At 41.1% G+C, this 25,242-nt stretch overlaps 2 protein-coding genes and 1 non-coding gene across 7 annotated transcripts in view; 1 reads left to right on the forward strand and 2 right to left on the reverse strand.

Moving 5' to 3' along the window:
• The window catches only part of SH3D19 (SH3 domain containing 19), a 66,013-nt gene extending 63,231 nt beyond the window's left edge, over nt 1–2,782 (forward strand). For all 5 annotated transcript variants that reach the window (XM_053403129.1, XM_053403128.1, XM_053403127.1 and 2 more), the window contains one exon: nt 81–2,782. In XM_053403129.1, the coding sequence (XP_053259104.1) occupies nt 81–197 (117 nt within the window). In that variant the 3' untranslated portion in view covers nt 198–2,782. The remainder of the gene's footprint in view (nt 1–80) is intronic.
• Nucleotides 2,783–6,012: 3,230 nt separating this feature from the next.
• RPS3A (ribosomal protein S3A) lies at nt 6,013–10,333 on the reverse strand. Its single transcript, XM_053403138.1, has 6 exons — nt 10,206–10,333; nt 9,068–9,171; nt 8,480–8,667; nt 7,481–7,689; nt 6,475–6,584; nt 6,013–6,175 (listed from the first exon to the last, which is right to left on the reverse strand). Exons 1-6 carry the CDS (start codon nt 10,265–10,267, stop codon nt 6,054–6,056), a joined length of 795 nt encoding a protein of 264 aa, XP_053259113.1. The 5' UTR covers nt 10,268–10,333; the 3' UTR covers nt 6,013–6,053.
• Nucleotides 6,352–6,418, reverse strand: LOC128421563 (small nucleolar RNA SNORD73). The gene has a single exon (XR_008332345.1). It is a non-coding gene; the product is annotated as a small nucleolar RNA SNORD73 (small nucleolar RNA).
• Nucleotides 10,334–25,242: the final 14,909 nt, after the last annotated feature.

Below are 25,242 nucleotides of genomic sequence, written 5' to 3' on the forward strand. Positions count from 1 at the left end.
GAAGACCATCTATGGGAACTTGACAATACTGAAAAAATGACACCCTTCCAGATTTATATTTACTCTAACTATTCCATCAGGTTGGTGATATCCTAACTGAACTGGAGTCTGTAGATGAAGAATGGATGACTGGAGAGCTACATGGCAAAACTGGAATATTCCCCAAAAACTTTGTCCAGATTATACATCCCTCCTGAAGATAAAACCTAGTTTTGGACCATCTGCCTACAGAAGCCTATACAAGCAAATACCTTACTAGCACAAAAGCACATTACTGCAGGCAGCAAAGGTTGCCCTCTATGATCATATGATCTACTCTTTGACTATCAAATGCATTTTTGCACTATTTTTATAAAGGTATACTAGAATATACAATATTTTGTAGACTATACAATATTTTGTTTCACGTTTACACTTATTTAGAAGTCTTGCTCACTCACTCTTCCAAGAAACGGAATTTGGTACAATACTTGACTGTTGGCAACTTGCATTTTAGCAAATGCAGCTAAATATTCAAGCTGCATTCTTCCTTTCCAATGCTATACTATACTTAAATCAGTAAACACTAAATAGCCACTGTGTGAAAACATTAGCCCTGATGTACAGTCTGATCACTGTAAGGTACAGGGTTTGGTGGGTTGGGTTTTTTGTTTCAGAAACCATGTTAAACTACTTATTGCTTACTCCATCACTTAGTGTTAAAGGAATAAAATATCATGAAACACGATTCTAGAACAGTGTTTCTCAAGCTTGGGTTTCCAGCTGTTGTTGGACCTCACCACTGGTCCTGCTAGCTAGGGATGATGTAGTCCAACAACAGCTGGAAACCCAAGTTTGAGGAAACACTGGTCTAGAAGGTCACTCAGTTGTATGAGCTGATGAAGGTTCTTATACCAACCCATACCATTGTTCTATTTAGCCTAGTACTATCTACTCTGACTGCCAGTGGCTCTACATAGGTTCAAGCAGTAGTTTCTTGGTTGCTATCTGATCTTTAATTGGTCATATAAAGGACTGAATCCAAAACTGTATGTGTGCAGGGCACATGCTTCACCACTAAATAATGCAGACAAGTGGCTCATTATCTAGTAATTACAGTATAAAAGGTTCTCCTATTCAGAATGCTGCCTTCAATTCAACCTGGTGCTTTATACCCTTCATTCTTTCATATTGTATTCAATTTTTTAAACCTTTTGCTGACTTCCCTTGTCATCTTTTCACCATATTTTCTTGAACTAAGAGTACTTTTGTGTTTGAAATAATGTTGCAAGTGAAAATATGCCTCGCTATAGGTGACATCCAACTAAGGCATACTCATAGCAGATCTGCAGAAATCAATGACTTACTTCATTGAGTCTACACTATGGCTTAGTTGGATACCACCCTATATGACCGCTTCTTTATAACAAGTTAGACATACCATAGTTTTGTCAAAAATCTGTATTGCTGCCCATGGATTTTGTCTTCCTGTGTGTCTCTAAAAAGTGTGTAACTTACATCTAAGCTGCATGCTGGTTTGTTCTTGCCTGCCTTTTTCAGAGTTCTAAGATGAATCTAGTTAAGATGATAAAGGAAAAATAGCATTTCGGTGGCTGTATTATACTTACCCTACACCTGTAATGCAGGTCTGTGCTGAATAATTTTCATTACACACACACACACACACACACACACACACACACACACACGTTAGTGTAGGAAACAGCACTTTATGCATATACATTAAAAATCTGATTAAGCCACAGGCAACTAGACTGAATCTAAACTGATCAAGAAACCGTGAAACTGCAAAAGCAATTACATAAAGATTTAAGTCAAGTCAACCATCCTAAGTCTTTCCCTGGGCCGTTCACTGACACTCCAAAATTGTATCTTCAAAAGAAGGAATCTTCCAATTGCATCCAGAGCAGGTACTAGGCATTTGAATTTTAACAATGTTTTTCAGAGACTGACTAGAACTTTTGACTACTTTTTCATAACATCTTGCTCATAACAAGTTGAGTTCTACATAAATTAATGTCTTCACTTTCTTCCAGCCAATTGGGTAGTTGTATGACAGGTACAAATAATTTATTTCTGCATGGGCAGTACATACCCAGTCTTCTTCAGATCCTTGCTATATTTAGCTTCAAATTTTAAAACCAAAACTATGTTAAACATGAGGATACTGAAATTACAAATACCCTCCTCTGAACAATATGAAACAGAATTAACAGTACCTGGAACTGCAGGAGGCTTGCTTCATATCCAAGTATACAGAAAGCTTCAAGCAGCTACAGGTTGCTTTTAATTGCAAATCTTTTGCAATCTGGTCAGTTGAAGACTGAGGTGACTAATGCTGATCAAGAACTTACTCAAATTGACTTTGTAAGTGACTTTCTCTAAATTTTATCTCCTAATCCATTTCAAAGTTCCCCTTTAAAAACAAGCCAAATGTCAACTGGTTATTTTTACACAGGACTGTCCCTGGACCCAGGATAGTAAACCTTGTTGATATTAGATGAACAGGTCTGGAGAAACCCCATGCTGTATTCAGATTACTGTAAATTTCTTCCTCCTTCCCTTGAATAACGCAGTAAGCTGAAGAACTGTTCATTCCGATAGAGAAGTAGGCTTAGCACTGTACTAAGAAAGGTAAGGTAGGCAAGATTGTTTAATTGTACCTAATATGTCATGATTGACCACTTTCCATCTCATGGAAAGTTTTATGTATGCTACCTAAAAGGTGTACTTAAAGAAAATTTTGGTTATCTAATCTTTATAAGAACAAACTTCCTCTGTGCCTTTTCATAGATGAGTCATACATACTCGCCCAACTTGCTTTCAGTGCAAAATGTATATGGACTACTATATGAATTCTCACAACAAAACAGTATATGGGGCTTTGTTAGTATGAAGACAATACAGTTGTACCTCAGTTTAAGAACAGGCCTGTTTACGAACGATTCGGTTTACGAACTCCACAAAACCAGAAGCAGTGTCCCGGTTTGCGAACTTTACCTCGGTCCAAGAGGTAATCCGAACGGTGGAAGGACACCGGCAGCAGGAGGCCTCATTAGGGAAAGCACATCTCAGCTTAAAAACTGTTTTGGTTTAAGAATGGACTTCCGGAACAGATTAAGTTTGTAAACTGAGGTACCACTGTACCAGCCTTTTCATCCAGCTATTATGGATTCTCTAATAACAAAAATTTTATTATTTATACCCCGCCCATCTGGATTCTTAGTTGCTTTCATACTTTAGCAGAGCAGTATATGTCCTATGCAAAAGCCACCTTTTTCACCATATAGCCCTGGCTGTCTTATAACAGCCATTAGCAGATTCTCATTCTATCAAAGCTGTATCCTGTGCAGTTACTAGCTAAGTTGCTGAAGGTCACTTGAAGTGCCCACTGAAAATCAATTCCAGATTCAGGGTAATGTTTACTTATTTGTTGAAAATGCCTGCTTTTCTAATGATTTCAAAGAAATATTGCCAACAAATAGAGATTTAAGTATTAAGGCAGTTGGGAATTGCTGACTTTTTTGGCCTCTTTAATGAAAATGCATTAATTGCTTTTTCCTAAATGGGTATTATATCTATTAGCATCTCATTAATTTAAATAGGCAACTGGCTGAGCGTTCTTTTATTCTCATTGTTCTGCATACCAAGATTGCCAAATGCAACAATCTCGTCCCAACAGTGCCATCTAAGAGGGTCATAATACAGCTTTAATGATTGAAACTTGAAAAATACTCATTAAAAATTAAATGCATGACTAGTTGACATCACTTTCCAGAATGAGACTATGAAGTATTTTAGATAATGATCTAAACTCCACAGCATACCATTCCGTGGGAAAGCAGGATAGGGCAAATTAGTCTAAAATATATATGCAATCATAAATGTAAACCAGGGACTGTTAACGTATGAGTTTATTTTAAACCTGCAGGGATTTTTAAACTTACAAAATCTGCTTACAAAAGCCACATTACCTCTGGACATTCAGTGTAGTCCCCCTCCACTTTATGGTACCCCATGTTTGTTTAACCAATAAACTCTTCTGTTTGACTGAAATGGTGTAAAGTGAAACATCTGACTGGACATGGTGAGCATCATGCGAAGTTTGGTTTCATAGATTTGTAAGGCTGAAAGGGACCATGAGGATCATCTAGTCCAACCCCCTGGAGTGCAGGAATATGCAGCTGTCCCATACGGGGAACAAACCTGCAACCTTGGCGTTACCAGCACCAAGTTCTAGCCAACTGAGCTATCCAGGCACAAGTAATCGTAAGTTCAGCTAATGTGGTGCAGAAGCTGCTAGGATGAAGGCCTTATTTACAGAGTTTAAAGTTTCCTGCTTGCTCCATAAAAACCAACAAGATTTACTGTGTTTTCCAAACCCAGAAACAAGCTAGGCATGGCCATTTGAGAACTCTATGGAAACCATGAGCAGGCCCAGACAGAGGGGGGGCCATATGGGCCACTTGGCCCGGGCCTCCAATTCCAAAGAGGGCCTCAGTCAGCATATCCACAATTATTTATATACTTGCTTATTTATAAGACTTCAGTTATCTCCAGAGTAAAAAAACGGGGGGGGGGGGCACATTATCTACCTGGCCCAGGCCTCTGCCTGGCTCTGACCATGAGACACAATCTTATACTTAACAAGATTACCAAGCAAGCAAATATGGATTATCTTTTACTTCTATTTTATGTTGTCCAAATACCTACTCTGTCATCACAATAATGTGCCTACTAAACAATACCAACATTTCCCAACCAGTTTCTTCTTCTGTAAATTTCAAGATACTTACTTGTTATGCATAATCTCTTGCATATATTCAAAAATAAAATTTGAATTCAAAAATTGTTTCTGAGTAAATATGCGTAAGATGCAGCCTTAGATAAAGGAAGTGGCGATTAAAGCTCTTTCAGTGGGCTCGGTCTCAAGTGTCATAGTATTAAGAGTGGGTTTATTTATACCAGTGGTGTCCAAACTTTTTTCAAAGAGGGCCACATGTGATGAAGTGAAGGGGCGTGGGGGTTGGAGTGCTGAACTTCTTTTAGGATTGAAGCCTTTGAGATTTTTTTAGGATTTTACCCCAGGAAATAAACTGCCACAGGGGCCGGATTAAACCAACCAGCGGGCCAGATTAGGTCCCCGAAACGGACTTTGGACATGCTTGATTTATACTATTATTAAACCAACAAAGTTTCCAATTAAAAAATTTCTAATGTTAATAGTCATGCTTCTGAAAAAAACAAGTATTTAACTGTGCTTCAGTAAAACTGGTTTTAATAAACCTAGGAGCACAATCCTAAATCTTTCGGCACAAAGCCAACATGCCCTTTTGTTGCAAAAAACTTAATATGCTTTCATACAAGAGACGGAATGTCTGCCTCTCCGTGTAGATACCAAGCAAAAACACTTGAAGAGTAATTGACAGTTAGTACCTGAGCTCAACCTTTATATATTATGTTTGAAGCCACCCAGATTGCCTGGGGCAACCCAGTCAGATGAGTAGGGTATTAACAATACTAATAATAATTTCTGAAAGTTTATTTTGCTGAAAGTGGCTTGATTCGTAGACTATTTGCCCAAGGTGTAGGGTAGGAATTTCAATACATCAAATAGTAAGTAGAAATTGCACACTGGTTCTTTACACTGCAACCCTTTATATCACCATTTGATTGACAGTTCACAATTCAACTTGTTAACGTCCCTATTTTCTTACCAACTAGTTTGGTTGATCCAGACTAAACTAAGTTCAATGGGAACTACAACTCAACTTACTGCCTTTAGAATCTTCAATGTCTCAAGTATTAATTGACAACATGCTTTCTAGATAGAGAAGCAAACACTGAATACAAGCATTTTTCTTCAAGTGGCTTTAATTATCTTTTTCAACCATAGTCACTTTGTTCAACTACTCCTAACTACAAATCACTCTAATATCTGCACTTCTATACCTTGAAGTATAATGGCCAATTGTGTTTATAAAAAAGAAAAAGACACAAAGCCCATAACCATGCCATTTATATTAAATCTTTTTTTATTTTTGTATCTGATTTTAGACAGACTCTTGCACAGGGGGCTCATACCCATCAGCTCGCTCTACCTTGGCACCAGTTTCATCACCTGATGGCTTTCCAGCACCACCACCTTCACCATGCAGCTCCATCAGCTTGCCCACTGCAAATAATAATGCAACAGTTTGAATTAACACAGAGGCAATTTTATGCTAAGATTCTACATTTAAAGTTAACAAAGTGCTTCTAAAGAATGAAGCCATGTTTAAAATTAAATTGATTGGCTGCTCAATACACTTTTTGAAAACAATCAAGACTTAACCTTTTATGATTTATGGGAATGTCAGAATTTGAAAATAGTAATCACTGTTTCATCTGGGACCGAAACAAATTGTCATCATTCATTCCCAACCAATGAATATAGCAAAAAATATAATTTAGATAAGATACCAAAATGCTTACATTCAAACTTGGGCTTCTTAAGCATCTTGACTTTACGAACATAGACATCATGAAGGGGATAGATGGACTGACACGCTTTTTCTATGTCTTTCCCAATGCTGTCTGGGATGCTAGAATGGAAGGAAATAAAGTTTGACTTCTTATGTTCAAATTAAGAATCACAGTATTGAAACCCCCCCAAAAGTAGTACCACTGTTTTTGGTAGTACCATTACATATCCCCCCAAAAGTAGTACCATTACATATCCCAGAAAGCAGCCATTATTGCTGGAGCCTGAATGGAGATGACAGTTCTCCTCCACTGACTGTGCACCACAATGATAAAAAAAGGATTGCAACTGAACCTGTGACTCCACATTTGAGCCAAAAACTTAAAATGCTAGACCAAATGTCCACAGTAGCCAACCAAATGATTATGGGAAACTAATAAGCAGGACATGAGCAAAGTAGCACTCTCCCACTCTGAAGAAACCATACTGCCTCTGATTATAGAGGCAGTGCATAACCATCCTGATTGGCACGTTGGCAGAATTATGCCCCATGAATTTGTCAGAAAGATCTCAAGGAGGAAAGTCACACTGTAACATACCTCCACAACAGGGTAAATCTAGTAAGGAATTTTATGATGCCTGTCTCACAGAAACCCCATCACAAACACATGATGAGATTGCTACATGTGACTAGCAAACAATTCAAGAGAATTCAATATATTTGCCTAAAATTTGGAAAATTTTGGATAAAATTGGATAAATTATTTGGCTAAAACAAGTATTAAGATACAACGAATGAGTACTAAGAATATTGTTTTTGTAATACAGAGGGGCTGACAGAACAACTCTCCCACCATAAACTGAAGCTGACAGGACCGTGCTGTATGGAAATGGGTGTTAACGGTTGGCCTAGAACAGCTAAAATCTGCTGGAATATTTATATACACTGCTATGAAAATTAAAGCTAGATGGAATAAAAACTGCCTTCCTAAACATGGGACACAAATTTTAACCTACAGTTTATTGACAACTTCTTTCAGGTCATTTGTCTGCACTTCTCGTGTCATGATTTCCACCATCTTCTTGCGGATTTGGCGGACTTGCTGGTGTTGGGCGTAGGAAGTCTTGCGAATCTGGTTAGTTCGCTTCTTGGTGAAGCCAACACAGAAAAGGCGCAGAAGATATCCATCTGTAGTTTTTACATCCACATGGGCCTCAATCATTGTCTGGAAAAAATTAACAGTTGTTCAATATACCAAAATAATGTACTTGAGTAAAAGTGTCTACTATAAATCTTGAACCAAGCAAAAAGACCAGGTATTCAATGCTCAGTGCAACAAAGGAAGGATTATATCAACACAGTCATCCAAGCAGCCACATCTACAAATCAACACCCCCATATCCAGTTACCGCGTTAGAAACAGAATGCCTGGTTTTCATTTTTGATCCAGACAGCTCAAAGGTCGCATTTTTCAAGACAACTTTGATTCTTGAAATTCATTCTGATTGTGCAGATAAAATATAACTGACAGAATTCTACAGGATGTATTGCTAGTGTGCGAAAAGTCAAGTTCCATAGATCCCCAGGCATGCACCTCTAGATGGTGGAAACATCAGGCACCTTCACTTGGTTGCAAGAGGCCAATAGCCAGGTGCAAGATGTGGCTGGCAAATTTCGAATGTTGCCCAGTTAGCTAGCAATCTTTCATGATTATAAAATTTCAAATATGAATTTGGCACTGTGGGTATGCTGTGAAATCTTCATTCACTATCCAGTCGGACTTTTTAAAACAAATCTGCTTTTATAGTTCCAACAAAAAACCGGTTTTCTCCCCTTGAAGATGACTGTGAGGAGAATATTCAATGTGAGAGGGTAGAACTGAATCCAACAATGGGGCAATTTGATCCTGTGCCGCTAAGAGAGGATTATCCAGTACCTAAGATTTCCACCACCCTGCAACAGCAATGAAGTGCAGCATTTACAGATTAGCACAATTACATGCAAATATTACTAACCTGCCATTTTTTGACCATCGAACACATTTTGTCACGTGTGAGATCCATTCCATGAAAGTTTGTCAGACAGTTTTTCCCTTGCACATCTTCTGTAATCAGTTTGAATTTACGGAAGGCAACTTCGTCATTCTGCAGGTCAGCAAGACTTACTTCAAATACTCGGCCCTTAAGTCCATCTGAGGCAATTTCTAAGAACACAAAATAATGTTAATGTGTTTCATGCAGACTCATAATAAACTGTTAATGTAATAGCTAGAAACAAAAGTGTTTTGCCAATTTATTTCCTCCAGGGAATATGCACAGGAGTGCAAACTTTCCAAACAAACTGCCCTATAGCCACTTTCAAGAAATTTTGAATTCTTTTGCTTTGCGTTTCACAAAACTCCCAAGGCAGATAACAATTCAACATCTCTGCAGTTAAAATTAGAAGGTTTGAGGCCTTGCTTTTAGAGTTGAAACATGACACATACAACAATTAGTTTATAAATAAGTAGCAGCACCTATCAGCTCAGCATATTTTTACCTAGCAAGCCTTAGAATAATTTTTTTAAAAAAATTATGTAGCAGTTTTCTATCTAAGTAACTTACTTGTTCCCTGAGTCCTGGTGACCAATGTCTTCCCAATGTTTCGAATATTGAACATTGCTGGGGCCTTGACATCATACCAGTCCTTCTTTGAAAAGGGATCAACCCTGATTTCCAGGAAAAGAGAAAAGCTTTGTCAGACCTGCAACTTCCTATAATTCCAGAAACACTTGGAATACAGGAAGATAGATGTCTTATACAGAATAAAGATTTCTGGGTCCATCTAGCATTATCTATACTTGGCAACACATCTCCAGGGTTTCAGTGAAGTCTTCACCAGCCCTGCCTGGAAATCTCACAACCAAGCCTGGGCCTTCTGCATGTGACTCCCTTGATATCCCAACAAAACACCAAAGTTAATATTTTATGCAGTTTTCACCCATCTACACTGCATGCACTGGGCCTGCTTTTCATCCTTCTGTGTTATATCAAGAAAGGCGTAAACGGTGCTTAATTTACAGCACAGTCCTAAGCGTGTCTACCCAAAAGTAAGCTCAATTCAAGGAAAAGTCAGGTGAGGTTAGCAGCGTTAGTCAACTGGCACTTTACATCCCTGAACTACGCTACCTGAGAGCTTTGGAGCCACCAGGCAAGATGATCGCTAGTACATGACGGTTCTTCGAAACTCCCCATTTTATTCCAAAGCTCTGCTTATAGCAGGGTGCACGCTGAACTAGGCCCGACAATTACTAAGCCTAGAAGGGAAAGACCCTTAGATTTTCCACCTTTCTTCAGCAGCCTGAATAGCCTCCCTGCCCCTCTCTCTGAGAAGGGCAGCTGTACGAAAAGGCCACTGTAGGAGTCGACAAATTTCAAGCCCCATAAGCCCTGCAATGGAGGGAAAGGCTGGACGGCGCCCCCCAACTCAGGCCCCCAAATTCGGGGCTCCAGGCACGAGATCTGCAGCCCTGCCCCTACCCGCCCCTGGGGAACTCGCACGTGCCCGTTCTAGAACGATTCCCGCGCGCTCCCCGGCCCGCCCGCTTCCCTTAGAGAGCCGCCATGTCAGCAGCGCTTTCCCTACACCCACCACTACTCTCCTCAATCCGACCAACATCGGAGGCATCCGACGTTTGCGGGCCGCGACCCCCCCTCGGCCGCGCTCCGGCTACCCCGAAGCTTCTGCCCCGGCCTGACTTACACTTTCTTCTTGGCGCCTTTCTTGCCTCCTTTGGTGAGGCGCTTGTTCTTGCCAACCGCCATAGTGCCGCGCCGGGAGAAAAAGAGGCCGGAAACTCAACGCCACGCGAGATTATACGAGAACCGGGCTCGCGCGAGATCTAATGCTGCTTTCTGCGCGTATCGCGAGAAACGGAGGGTCTCGGAGGAGCCAGCATGCGGCGGGAAGTCACAGCGGCCTCTGGCGGTAGGTTGTCTGTTTTGCGCTCTCAGCCGAGTTAAGGAAGTACGTCCTGGACGCCTTTTCCCTTGTTGAATCAGCAATGTCTTTTCCACGTGGTACAGGCTGAAATTCCTCAAGGATTTATCCCTGGTAAATGCACGCGACACCCATAAAAAAAACCGTATCTCTCCCGCGAAGTTGCTTCTTCGCAGAACTCCTTTCCAGCAAAAACCAGGAGATTCTTATAAAACAATACAGCCCACCACGGGAAGTTCGTTAGTACAGTCAGCGGCTTTTATGGCACAATGCTACTTTCGATTATTCTCACAAGGTATTTTATTGTTGCTTTTAACAACAAAGCAAAATGCCAGAAACTTGGCTATAACAAAGGAAAAGGGGCATGTACGTTAATATTCGCATGTGTTCAAAGCTGAATACTTTGTTTTTGAGTTGCACAGAGTGGAGGTTAAAGTAAGAGCGGCTGGACATTAGCATGATGAAGTAGGGAAGGCTGAACATTGTCAGCCAAGCCTGGATAGTGATAGTTATTACAGTAGTCGTTAGAATCTGAGCTCCTCAGAAGCCCTCGTGAAGAATTTATATTGAGGGTTTACATGCAGGAGGAAGCAGGGAAGAGGAATATGCTTGCTCCTCCACTAGTTGGTGGGCTGCTGTCTGAAGTGGGAATGCTGACTCGGTGGATGATGCAGAATCCTGATTTCCAGGGTTCTATCAGAAGGTCGACGGTTCGAATCCCCATGACAGGGTGAGCTCCTGTTGCTCGGTCCCTGCTCCTGCCAACCTAGCAGTTCAAAAGCACACCAAAGTGCAAGTAGATAAATAGGTACCGCTCCGGCGGGAAGGTAAACAGCGTTTCCATGCACTTCTCTGGTTCGCCAGAAGCGGCTTAGTCATGCTGGCCACATGACCCGGAAGCTGTACGCCGGCTCCCTCGGCCAGTAAAGCGAGATGAGCGCCGCAACCCCAGAGTCGGCCACGACTGGACCTAATGGTCAGGGGTCCCTGTACCCTTTACCTTTACTATAACATGAAAAGCAAGTACAGAAAGTTCCCCGCTTCACATGCTTTGTGGAGGGTGAGGAGAATCTTGCAAACCTACAAAAAATTACTCTAACTAAAAAAATCAAGAGAAATGACACTTAAGGGAACTACATCATTTCCTCCGACTTTTTTTCCTAACGAGATAATAGGTCTTAATTTCATTACTATTATTTATTAAATTTGTATGCTGCCCTTCAGCTGGCCAAAGACCCCAGAAAAGTTCACAACAGTAAAATACAAAGTGAGTATACAAAATACATAATCAAACAAAAACTAACCAATAGTGTTGGGGTTTTTTTATATAAAAAAAAATAGATTGTTGATCAGCCAGACATCATTCTCTGATTGAAGAGAAACCTGGCGCCTAAAAATATGTAATGAAGGCGCCAGGAAAGCCTCCCTGGGAAGAGCATTCCACAAACAGAGCCACCACAGAAAAGGCCTGTTCTCATGTTGCCATCTTCCAAACCCCTTGTAGAGGAAGCAAATAGAAGGACCTCAAATGATGACTGCAGGGCCCAGGTCAGTTCATATGGGGAGAGGTTTGTCCTTGAGGTATTGCAGTTGTAAGTTGTTTAACCAGCACTTTGAACTGGGCCCAGACACTAATTGGCAACTGGTGCAGTCAGTTCAGGACCAGTATAATATGCTAAAATGATCTTTCCCTGTTGAGCAACCTTGCCACCAAATTCTGCATCAGCTGAAGTTTCCGAAACATCTTCAGACCTCCAGATGTAAACGAGAAGTAGAGCTGTGTGTCGTGGGCATATTGCTGACAGCATACTCTAAAACTCTAGATAACCGCATTCAGCTGTTTCATGTAGATGCTAAACAGCATAGAGGATAAAGCTGAACCCTGAAGAACTCCACATTGATGGTTCCACAGGGCCAAAGAGCACTCCCCAAGCACTTCCCAAGCATCACTCTCTGGAAACAACCATCTAAGTAGGAGTTGAACCACTGCAAAGTGGGGCCGCCCATCCCTAACTCAGATAGCTGCTCCAGAAGGATACCATGGCTGATGGTATTGAAACCCATCGCGGACAATTAACAGGGACACATTTCCTCTGTCTCTCTCCCAGCAGAGGTTATCATACAGGATGACCAAAACAGCTTCTGTGCCAAAAATGGGCCTAGACCCTGATGGAAATGGATTTAGGAAATCGATTTCCTCTAAAAGTGCCTGGGTCTGGTCTGTGACCGCCCAAAAAACCTTGTCCAAGAAGAGGAGATTGTAGTTGGTTAAATTTTCTGAATCCAGGGACCCTTAACAGCCAAACCATAAACCCAGCACTTACACTGTAATACTACTAGTTACAGCAGTACAGTACTGAGGACTCTGGATTCCTTTCTCTTTCAGCAATAGACTATGCTGGTGCAGCTTCCTCTTTTTTAAAAAGATAACAATGCATATGTTACAAATAGGATCAATGGACTACATTTAACAATGTGACCTTAGAAGAGCAATTGAATGCACAGAATAGTTCAGTTGTCATTGCCCACATACTTTGAGATGTGAAGGCCTGGAAAAACCCAGAAACATTTAGAAGAAAACATTTTTGCTTGCTTTTATTTGTTTTCCTGGCAAAGAAATTGGTTGTTTGGGGTAAAATAAAAACCACTCTTGTGCAATGTTTTCCCTTTCAAAAAAATGGATGAGATATTTCCTTAGGTAGCACTTCAAACACTGCTGCAAATTCCTACATGCAAGATTCAAAAGATTCACTCACTCACTAGATCATCACCTCGCCGTGGTGAGTGGGCCTGCACGTTCCTCTGATCTTTGTGAGCGAAGACATCGGGAATCTCATACTCCCAGTAGGGTCACACAAGGTGGTAAAATCTGGAGGAGGAGAGGGATTACAACAGCAGGCCCATCTCAAGCCAAGCATTAATTCCATTGAGTTTACAGTTGTGAAGCTGTCTCCCTTTTATTTTGTTTTTACTTACCCATATCCCACTAGAAGCTACAAACATGAGTTTGACCAAACTGCGGGAGGCAGTGGAAGACAGCAGTGCCTGGCATGCTCTGGTCCATGGGGTCACGAAGAATCGGACACGATTAAACGACTAAACAACATCCCACTGAAAAGCACATAAATTGTTTTCATACCGCATTATGAATAGTCTTATACAACTCAAAAACATTTTTCAGGTTTGTATGTCATAGAATCAAAGAACTGTAGAGTTGGAAGGGACCCCAGGACTCATCTAGTCTAACCACCTGCAATGCAGGAATCTCAACTAGATCATACATGACAGATGACCATCCAACCTCTGCTTGAAAACCTCCAATGAAGGGGAGTCTACAATCTCCCAAGGGAGTCTGTTCTACTATCAAACACCTCTTACTTTCAGAAAGTTCTGTTCAGTCAGAATCTCCTTTCCTGTAACTTGAATCCATTAGTTCGGGTCCTGTCCTCTGGAGCAGGAAAAAAACAAACTTGCTCCATCTTCCATGTGACAGCCCTTTGAAGATGGCTATCATATCTCCTCTCAGTTTCCTTTTTACCAGGCTAAACATAACCAACGCCCTCGACTGTTCTTCTTAAGGATTGATTTCCAGACGTTTTATCATCTTGGTGACTATCCTCTGCACACGTTCCAGCTTGTCAATATCCTTAAATTGTAGTGCCCAGAACTGGACACAGTCCAGAGGACTTAGTTGGCTGGGCAACCCAAAAATGTTCTAAACAAATAAATGAATGAATGGGGGGGGGGCATGTCTGCAGCTTCCCTTCTATCCTAGCCATGTCTTTGATTCCACTTGAGGCTTTTACCTTGCATTTCAAGGCATGGATTCAGATCATTAAAAGGTGGTGGTGGTTCTGCCTGTTGAAAGACCACTTGAAGCAGGTTGTGCAGCCATGCAGGCTAGCCTAGTCCCCTGCCCCTAGGTTGCTTAGAAAGGGCTTTATAAATGTGGTAATGTATGGGGGGGGGGTCCTAGCCTAATCAGGATGCCCTTTGTATGGAGATGCTCTTAGCCATCAGTGAGAAACATATGGCCCTCCTAATCCCTGGGCATTGGTCATAGTTGCTGGGGCTGATGGGAGTTGTAGTTCAGCAACATCTAGAGCAGGCTTCCTCAACCTTGGCCCTCCAGATGTTTTTGGCCTACAACTCCCATGATCCCTAGCTAGCGGGACCAGTGGTCAGGGATGATGGGAATTGTAGTCTCAAAACATCTGGAGGGCCGAGGTTGAAGAAGCCTGATCTAGAGAGCCAAAGGTTCTCCAGCCCTGTTCTTCAAGCAATACAAATTTACTTGTATAAGAACATGAAAGCAAATATTTTCAGGGTTTTCAACATTGTTTCTAAGCGCCTAAAATTTTTATATAAGTATACCTATCCAAAACCATTTGCATTGCTCACATTCTACATATCTGGCATACAGTTGCATTAAAATTTCCAGTTAAGTAACTTGGAGGGAAGGTGTCATTTTGGATCTCTTACGGACACCCAGCATTTAGTCCAAGCGCTTCAAATTATGTCACTTGAAGAGAAGGGAGAAATGACCTGAGTTGCTGATCTGATAAGATTTTATCACTCGAGGAACCAGAATTTCCAGTAGGACTGGGGAGAAAACCTGGCTAGTAAAAATTCAGAAGTAGTAGCACTTTCAGTAGTGTTAGACATTATGGCTCATGTGAATGGAATTTGGTTGATTTCAAAGAAACAGATTCCTTGCTGCCTTTGATCCCCGTAATTCATCACAATAATGCTTCTTGTTTTATAATGTGTGGTTCAAGTTTTAAATGTTGGTGAGCTGTACTTAAAGGAGTTTCCTGAAATTAATGGTCTGTTTTTAGGACGAGAAAGACCTACTGCATAACCCATGATACATGTGAGTTTTAAGCTTACATTCCAATGTAAACTTGTTCAAGTGAAACATCTACAGAAAACAACATGCTGCAACACTGGTGGGTCAAAGCAAATGTTAGTCTCAGGAATGCAATCAAAACTCAGCCTCTTACCAGTCCTGTCCCACCCCCAGCACCATTTGGGACCCCAACAGTGGCACTGTGCTGCTGTAATTGCAATATATATGTTTTTGTATATAATATGTCAGTATTATATAGAAAAATACTTATTAGATAGGGGGTCTTTTAAATTTTCAAATGACAAAACCAAATTCACATATTCTTTCATCATTCTTATCTTTAGAACAAAAGAATAGTTCAGTAGAGTGAAGGATAGACATTCTTTTTCCAAAATGGATTGGCTGCAATCAGTCATAGCAGACATTTTTATTCCTGGGTTGACTCTAAGCATATGCACCTGGACTGGGTGTCAGCACTGTAGGCATTAAAAAAAAAAAAGCTCTGACTTTTAAAAAATGGATGATTCACAGCTAGGAAACATCAGAATTCCAGTTCTGTTTGCTCAGCTTCTAACAAACAATATATGCTTCATTTTCCCACACACTTCTTGAAAAAGAGCTAGATACTGTGCTGTGTACATCTTAAAGGCTTAACTGACTGGATTTTGGTGGATTAGTTCACAGTGTGTTCTTATGTAAAAGCATTTGTCTTTGCAATGCTAAACAGTGCAAATATTTTATATACCTCCAAGGCTTTGCAATCATGTAGCACTCAGTGCTTGAGTCTCTGCATGTATACTACTCAGAAATGTAGCGTCCAGGTCAAGGAAAGTCACCACTCATTTTTGCCTTGGTCAAACCACACCTGGAGTACTCTTTCTGGTCCTGGGCATCACAATCTAAAAAGAATATTGACAAGTTGCAACGTGTGCAGAGGATGAGCAAAATGATCAAGGATCTGCAAACTAAGCCTAATGAGGAACAGTTGAGGGAGTTGGTCAAGTTTAGCCTGGGAAAGAGGAAACTTGAGATGAAATATGATAGCCATCTTTAAATATTTAAAGGGCTGTCACATGGATGATGGAGCAAGCTTGTTTTCTCCTGCTCCAAAGAGTTGTACTTGAACTAATGGATTCAAGTTACAAGACAGGATATTCCAACTAACAGGAAGAACCTTCTGATCCTAAGAGGTGCTTGACAGTGGAAGAGACTCCCTTGGGATGTGACGGACTCTCATTCTTTTGAGGTTTTTAAGTAGAAGTTGGGTGGCCAGAAAAGACAGCAAGATCAAGGAAATAGAAGAGAAAGAAACAAAGGTTAAAATGCTATGAGTTACATGTTGCCAGGCAAAAAGAAGCAGTGGGTCCCCCAAGTTTCACAGCGACCCAGGAGTCTGGGGCCACAGTTGCATAGCAGGGATCTTGAAATGGCTACGCATGGACACAAGACATAACCTACCCTTCAAAGTTTGCAGACTGTGCTTCACCCAGGAAACTCTGCGTGGTGGAGAACCCACTACAGGTGGTTTAAGGATGGGAAAGTTGCCTCATGGGAGGCCACATGACTTCATGTCCCCTTAAGGGCCTCAACTAACTTGGAGAGAAGCACACACAGAAAGAGAAGAGGCAAGGGAAGAGAGTAGAGGAGCTACTAGGGGTTGAAATTGTTCTGGAGCCTCCCATTGAGATTGGGCAGTGATGGGGCCCTTGGGGACAAAAACCTAAAGCCCCAGTTTAATGAGAAGTGTGTGTGTGGAGGGGTCCCTGAGACAAAATATGAACATGATTGAGACTGAGGCTAAGGAGGGAGGGGATTCAAAAACAAAAGGTTGCCAAGTAACTGGAGACCTGTTACCTTCCATTTTTTTTGCGAGTGGATGGAAGCATAGGTGAGCCAATCCAGATAGGTATAAGTTGACAGAGACTGTACTTGACCTTGCATGTCAGGAGTTAAAGAGTGGTGCACCAATAGATATCCATGTGAAAAACTGGTTGAGGTCCCTGTGGTTGATTTAAGCAGAAGGGGCAGTGTTCATCAGGAAAATATATTTGTTCTCTTCAGGGGTGATTAATTGCCAAATAGAGGTTCGTGCCAAGAAGACCAGATGCAGAGTTGGGCATTGCATGCGCCTAGAAATCTTGCTCCTCTTCTAGGGCTTGCCAGTCTTTTGGGGCCACTGAGCAGATCTGTAATATGCTTCTGAACTCACTCCCATTGGAGACACTGATCACTGATGGCTTTCCATCACCTAATTAACAACACATCTGTTCTCGCAGGATTTCATGGGTTTTTGTTTAAGCTTGGTTTTAGGATTTCCTGCACTGTAATTACTGTCGCTGTTAATTTTTGATGATTTTAATTGTGCTCCTGGTTTTAAATGCTGTGTGATTTCATTATCTTGGGAACCACTTTATGACCAGTGTCACGAAATGTGGTCTAAAGAATATTACTAAATAAATCAATAAAATGGGCACGTGTTTTAAAAATACATTTGGAGGAAAACAATCCATTTTAAAAGACATGAAATAAATAAACTACAAATGCAGTCAAACTAATGACACTCCCCCCCCCCCCGCTTTTGTTTCTGGAGCAGACATCACATGCAGAGCATTAACACAACTGTGTTTGGATTTGCTTGCAGTTCAATATCTTACGTGCTCATGCTTTTATCCATTTTTTTTTTTGAAAAATATATTTGAAAGGGTGCTGCACTGGGTACAGGTGGGGTGCTGCCTCCTTGTTACTTCTAAAGTAATTGCCTCTTGGCACGCCAATGAAATGTATGTGGGTATTGCAGCTGGTGTAGATCAGACCATCTTTCAGAAATTCCAGTTCAGTGTCCTGTATGTTTATGCATTCCTTCAAGAGCTTTTTAAAACATTGGGTAAACAATGCATAGCGATGTATTCATTTTCCTTTTGGCTATTGAACTGAGAATTTATCATTTTATTTACCGCACCACTTTTATCAGCTCTGAACCAAGAGAGATTTTTGCTTTTTTGTACATGGTGTACTGACATTCTGGGTGCAGATTTCCCCAAAGGCAGAATAGCGTCTCTTTTTTTAAGGACTCACTTGCTCTTGCTAATGTTATTATGCTTGAATTTGCTCTTTAAAACAGTCCAACTGTAAAAAGTGACACTAGGAAAATGTCACACGGTGTGATATAGCACATTAGCAGCTGATTGGTTTGTTGTAAAGTGAACTTTTGTAAACCACATTGAAGTCATTATACTCAACCCAAAGTACAGTGGTACCTCGGGTTAAGAACTTAATTCGTTCTGGAGGTCTGTTCTTAACCTGAAACTGTTCTTAACCTGAAGCACCACTTTAGCTAATGGGGCCTCCTGCTCCTGCCGCACCCCCAGAGCATGATTTCTGTTCTCATCCTGAAGCAAAGTTCTTAACCCGAGGTACTATTTCTGGGTTAGCGGAGTCTGTAACCTAAAGCGTCTGTAACCTGAAGCGTATGTAACCCGAGGTACCACTGTAAACTGCTTCACCTCCAAAGCTGCAGTCCTATGCACCGAGTGGGCCATAGTGGTTTAAACCTGAAAAACACTACAGAATAGGTAAACTCTTTCCTTTATTCCAACCGACACATTTCCATAATCACTAATTCCATATAAAGGATTAAGTTTATGGTGGGCAGACATAGGTCTTTATCAAAGTTTCCCATCACCAATCACTAGTGGTTTTTCAGCTCAGCAAGAAAGACTGAATTTTATAAAGGTTGACTTTAATCTTGTCATTGTTCATGTGAAAGTTCACTTGCATAACTATGCTGGATATGACTGAGTTCAAAATTATTCTTGCTGCAGTGCGTTACCATATCGGCTTTGGAACAAAAATCCATCCTGGCAGTTTGCTAACACCTTCTTCTGCCTCTACTGCTGCCTTTAATGATCAAAGTTTGTAAGGAACCATTTATTTAGCTCCAAGAAATCAGCAGCAGATGATGCAATGAAAGCTGGCACTGCTGTCTGAAAAGGTAAACCGTATTAGATAGCTACTGAACTGTGAAGCTTAGAGGACTAGAGCACACTGAAAGCACCTGAACCACAATAAAGTCCTCTTTTTGTAAGACATTTTTATAGTTCCAGCTTTTAAAAACTTTTTTGAACAGTAATGATGGTGAGGTTTCATAGAAGCTCCACCACATGTTGGAAGCAGGTGTTAGGGGGTCATGTGGCTGACCTGTCTTCTGCCCTGCTACACATGCTGGCCACAGAGCTTACCATTAGCTGCACATCTGGCAGCCATGAGAAGCAGCCCTACACATATTGGGTCCTCTGTATGAGGGTAAATGCTGATTGACCCAGGATTCCCTGTTGCACACGTAGGCTTGCATCACATAGGGTGGATGTAGACACAGGGGGAAAACACTATAAATAAGTCAGAAATTGGATCGTTATAACGAAAGAAAGAAATCCCTATGGAACACAGTGTTTTAAAATTTCCTGCTCTCTGCCGCCATCTAGGTGTTGCATGTTTATAGCACATTCAAATTGCTGTTTCCTTACTAATGTAGCTGAGTCCATAGTTGTCTAATGCAGGGGTTGTCAACCTGGTTGTCAACCTGGTGGGCGTTTCAGGATTCTAGGCAGGGGGTTCTATGGCACAAGCTGAATCCTCTTTCCATCAAGCACTGGTGGGCAGTAAGGAAATTTTGCCATCAAGAAACATCAAGAAAGATGCATTAGTGGGCGGTAGGTATAAAAAGGTTGACTACCCCTGGACTAATGTGTGGCTAGCGGGGAGAGGATGACCCTGCTGCAGTCGCCTCACTTCAGTGCACCAAGAGGCTTCTGTGAAACCCATTAAGAGATTATTCCAACACACACACACAAATATATTTATGACGGCTACTTGGTCACTGAAATTTGCAACACACGCAGCCCAATGCATTACTGGAAAAGTTTGGAAAAGTTATATCTCTAGCCCATAATTTCTGACATGCAGTTTTCAATGAAAGCAACCAGGCCAATCTGGCAAACAAGACGAGCCCCACCTCCAGTGCAATGCTTGAGGGCAAGAGAGTGTACTAATGTAAATGCTCCATGCAAGGTCCTGCTTCATTCAGAGGCTCTTTACATGTGCACATTGGTACATGCATAGAGCCCCTTGTCATATGCAAAATAACAGGGAATATGGCTGGCCCCTGAGGTCTGTCTCACACATTCCTTGAATGCTGCTGCTGCTGCTGCTGCTGCTGGTGGTGGTGGTGGTAATCTGGACTCCCCTATTGTAAATTGGTTGGAAAGGCATATGAATTTGCTGATGAAGGAGCAGAAGACAGCAGAAAGAGACTGGCTGTGTCCCAAATCCCTAAAATGAACCAAATGGAAACAAAGTTGTAAAAGAAAATATCAAACATTTAAAACATATAAATAGAAACATAAATCTGAGTGACCTTCCAATATAGAAATGTCAAGTGCACAAACCAGAGGGAAATCATATCAATTCCGTAGCTCTCGAAAAGCTAAAAATAGATAGAAAATTATGTTGTGCTTGAAGTTAGACATCTGTATAATTTAGCTTACTAATACTGCCATTTGAGAGAAAATGAGTGAAATGTTTAGATTCATATTTGATTACCAGATACAAACATATTCCTGAAAGCAAATTCTAATTAGAGAATATTTATGAAAGTAAGTAAAGTACACATAGTTCTTCATAGTATTGCTGCGAGGTTTTTTTGTTTGTTTTTTTGTGAGGTTAAGCTGTATGCCTGAGTCCCTCCTAATTCCTGGAGCCAGCAAGGGTTAAAATCCAATAGAGGATTTCATTCCTTGAATAGCCAAGCCAGCATCTTGGGAATGGCTCCCTAAGTATGGGTCATCAAAGTAACAAAGGTAGTGCATCCATGCTAGAGGAAAAATGGGTCCCTCAACTGTCTGGTAGTTAGAAGGCCAGCAGACAGAGTTCAGGTGTGTGAGCTAGAAGCTAGAAGCAAAGAAGCAGGCTAGGCAGCTAATAGACAGAGCCATGACTGGGATCCAAGGCTGTGGCTGTGGAAGAAGCATAACCGTCTAGGGGTGTTAAATGCTGTGAACCCCTCCATTGCAGGCTCAGGTTGTACATATGCATAGATTAACCACATCTCCTAAAGACACCAGAGTGTCCACTGTCCCTGATTCTGAGAAATCAAACCCTGGGCAAGCACCTGGAATCCTGCACCACTCGGAGCTTAGGCTGGTGTGCAACAGAATATATAGCCATCTGTGATACATGGGATACAATAGAACTTTTCAGAGATGCTGAACATTTAACCACACTATTGCAACCACTTCATTTTGCAGCATTTTGTCACCTAAAATGCATGTTTTGTGAAGCGTGAGAATCTGATACTGCGCAATGAAGCAGTTTTAGAGGAGGATAGGGACAGATGAAATTACAACCAGCAGAAGGCCTGTATCCAGAATGTCACTTTTAAATAAGTAAAGAAACTTGCCCCCATCAATAGCTTCATCTTTAATAATAAAGGCAGTTTTCATCGTCTTGGGCTGCTGCTATTGTTATAAGATGGTATGGGAAACTGTTAAAGTGCTATGGGTGCTGGATCCAGAGTAGCATGAGTGTACACTCTGGTCGTAAAATGGGGCTTCCCCACTCCTTCCCTGGAGAAGTGTTGAACAACAGCTCCTGAAAGATGGTGGGCTTTCTGGAACGGCATAGGATGTGGTACAGAATGCTGTAATGGGAGAGGAGAATTGGTAGAAATGGGACCAGGCACCTGCACCACCTGCCACTCCAGAAAGTCTCAGGATTGCTGGGACTCAGGAGTGATTATTGGGGAGTACAGGCAGCACGGTGGTTAGGGGCGAGTGGAAAAGTACCATTGCACAAATGGTGTTCAAGCCCCACTCCTCTGGATCCATGGGCATAGCCAAGGGGGCAGCTGCCCCCCTAAATCAATCAAAATCAATGCACATCTGAGGTTGTGCCCCCCCCCAACAAAAACCTGGCTACACCCATGTCTGGATCCAAGCTTATCTTTTTACTTCTCCAACTATAAGTAGGAATATTGAGTATGATTCAGCTGAAGGAATTTTTGACCTATGTTGCCTTGTGGTTGCATAAAGGAAATTCCAAATATCTGTAGTCTGTATCTGACAAAGTTTTCCCATCAACCTAACTATTAAAAATATACCTATTAAGGCTCTGTGTTGAAAGTTTGCCCCTTCCTGTCCTATTGTGCTTTGTACAGTATATAATCACATAACATAACAGAATGATTTCCCATACTTCAAAAGACTGCATCTGCAGTTTCAATATTGCATAGATTTATGGGCACAGCAAACACTATTTTATTTCCAAGGAGCAAGGTAATACAGGGGGTGGGAAGGTTATCTTTCAGGATTGAATTCTTGATTTAAGAATCAACACAATGATACAACAAAGAAAGCATAAGGGCATAGAATAGTGAACAAGGCAGTGGTTAACTTTAGCAGTCTGAAAAATTATGTTAGACACAGTCCTGATTTTAAAGAGCAAAACTCAGAAAGAAAGCTAAGTATGTTTATCCATAGGCCCACGGGAAACTGTCTGATTACTGTCCCATTTATCACAGACATCACACAGAGGGGAGTTCTGGGAAGAAACATTACAACTGCTGTAGAACAATACTATCTCAATATTGACGTGTCAAAGAACATAAAGTATGTCCAACACATAATAAGATCTGGACAGGGAAGATCTGGATAAATGAAACTATACTGCCTACACATACATTTTAAATCAGCCTTGCACGCTGGGAATCTCTTCACCAGGCTTTATGGGGAAAATTTATGTCAGACCTAAATAAAATTATGGCAAATTGTCAAAACAACAGCGCTTGTGGCACATTACTCCTGCCTCTAGAGTGAGAATGTATTTCCATATACACTGTTCGTCTTTCCACAGACACTATTTGAATTGCAGCTTCCTCATTTCCTATTCTCATGACAAATTCTGACTGCAGATGTACTAATCCAGACTTACCAAGCCTTGGAACTATTTATAGCTTCCAGATTTCTGCAATATTCTTTCTACAAGAGGCTATGGACACTAGCACAGAGCCCTTTCTTCTACCTAGTGTCTTGATACAAATATATTTTGCCATCATAAGAGGTGAACGGGCAACTGTCATTTAGCTGTGATGGTTAGTTAGTTATCAAGCTTTGGCTTAGTTAAGCTGGCTAATTGTACTAACCCATGGCTCACAATACGCTGCATAAATCTTTGCTTGTTTCTAGATATACAGTGGTACCTCGGGTTACAGATGCTTCAGGTTACAGACTCCGCTAACCCAGAAATAGTACCTCAAGTTAAGAACTTCGCTTCAGGATGAGAACAGAAATTGAGTGGGGCAGCGCAGTGGCCCCATTAGCTAAAGTTGGTACCTCAGGTTAAGAACAGTTTCAGGTTAAGAAAGGACCTCTGGAACAAATTAAGTTCTTAACCCAAGGTACCACTGTACTATGCTTGACTTAACATATACATCCAAGAATGTACATTAAGCACAGCTAAGAATTAAACCAAGGATGAGCACAAAAACAAACACTTGCTTGTTCAGAATGAAATTGCATCAAAATTTGACCAACTATTATTGTGGTGCTTGTATATTTATATGCAATAAAATGCTGCTGAAATAAACTGGGCCATTTCCAATTAAAAGCCAAAGATGAAGCTTCTCATGCAACACAGGCACTTTCATCCTCAGATCCTATAGAATTACAGGTCAACTTTTACATAAAAGTGGAGTTTTAATCCTTATAACTGAACCCATTACACTACCTCTGATTTCACAACCTTACAGCAAAAATCAAGCAAATCCCCAATTGTTTTTCTACAAAAAAGCAAGTCACACCCTTTGAGACAATGTTTAAAATCTCCTCTAAACCAGTCATATTCTAGGAAATCCAGTTGATAGGCAACAAGATTATAAATATTAAGTGTTGGGGTTTTTAATTCCTCATCACAATTAACCGCTATCAGACTGTGAATCAAAGACTTCAGTTAACCCACTGTGCTAATGAAAGCCAGAACAAGGGCTCCCGCTAGTCCATTGCGGCTTTTCCTCTTCTGCCCCTTCCCCAAATCTGCTCTTGTGGGTCAGGGGAAATCCCAGAACAGCACCTGACAAGTAGAAATGATTGTGCTGACGCAATGAAAAGAAGAATACAACATTGAATATGGAGAGGACACCATTTGATACAGGTGACAGCATTGATTTGGTTTGTACCAGACAATACAGACAGGTAAATAGGTAATGGTACATAAAGGCTTGGGGAAGAAATAGATTTAAGGCTGTAAAAGAAGTCAACAGAAGGCACAAACGCAGATATATGTAAATCAATATGAGCGGCAGCTCCCAGTCAAAACTGTGGCTCAGGAATGCTCCAAGATAACTTTGAGATGAACCACAAAAAAGTGCATTCCTTAATCTATTTTCTGATGCTTCCCAAGCATTCAAGACACTACTGCAGAAATTGGGAGGGAGAAAGTGTGACTTGCTCTGCAGGAAGAAGAGAGATCTCTTGTCCAGGAGTCCAGGTTTTGTTTCTAGTTCTTCTGGTTTCAAGTGAAATGAAATGAAATATGAAGCCAGTATTTGGTAAAGTAGATGAAGAACTTCCAATGGTCAGCATTTTTTTAAAACTAAGGATTTCTATGGAAACAACTGAACACAAGAACCAAAGATTTTCTAGCATTCTGTTCTCACAGTGGTCTACCAGTTGTCTCTGGGAAGCCTGTGAGCAGAACCTGAGTGCAACAGCACTCTCTCAATTTATGACTCCCAGAAACTGGTATTCAGATGCATACTGCCTCCAACAGTGGAGGTAGAACATAGATATAAAGGCTAGTAGCAACTGAATACCTTCTACGAATCTGTCTAATCCCTTTTTAAAGTCATCTAAGTTGGTGACCTGTGGGATGCAGGTGGCGCTGTGGGTTAAACCACAGAGC

Source organism: Podarcis raffonei, chromosome 9 (genome assembly GCF_027172205.1).
Source record: "Podarcis raffonei isolate rPodRaf1 chromosome 9, rPodRaf1.pri, whole genome shotgun sequence".
Taxonomy (NCBI): domain Eukaryota; kingdom Metazoa; phylum Chordata; class Lepidosauria; order Squamata; family Lacertidae; genus Podarcis; species Podarcis raffonei.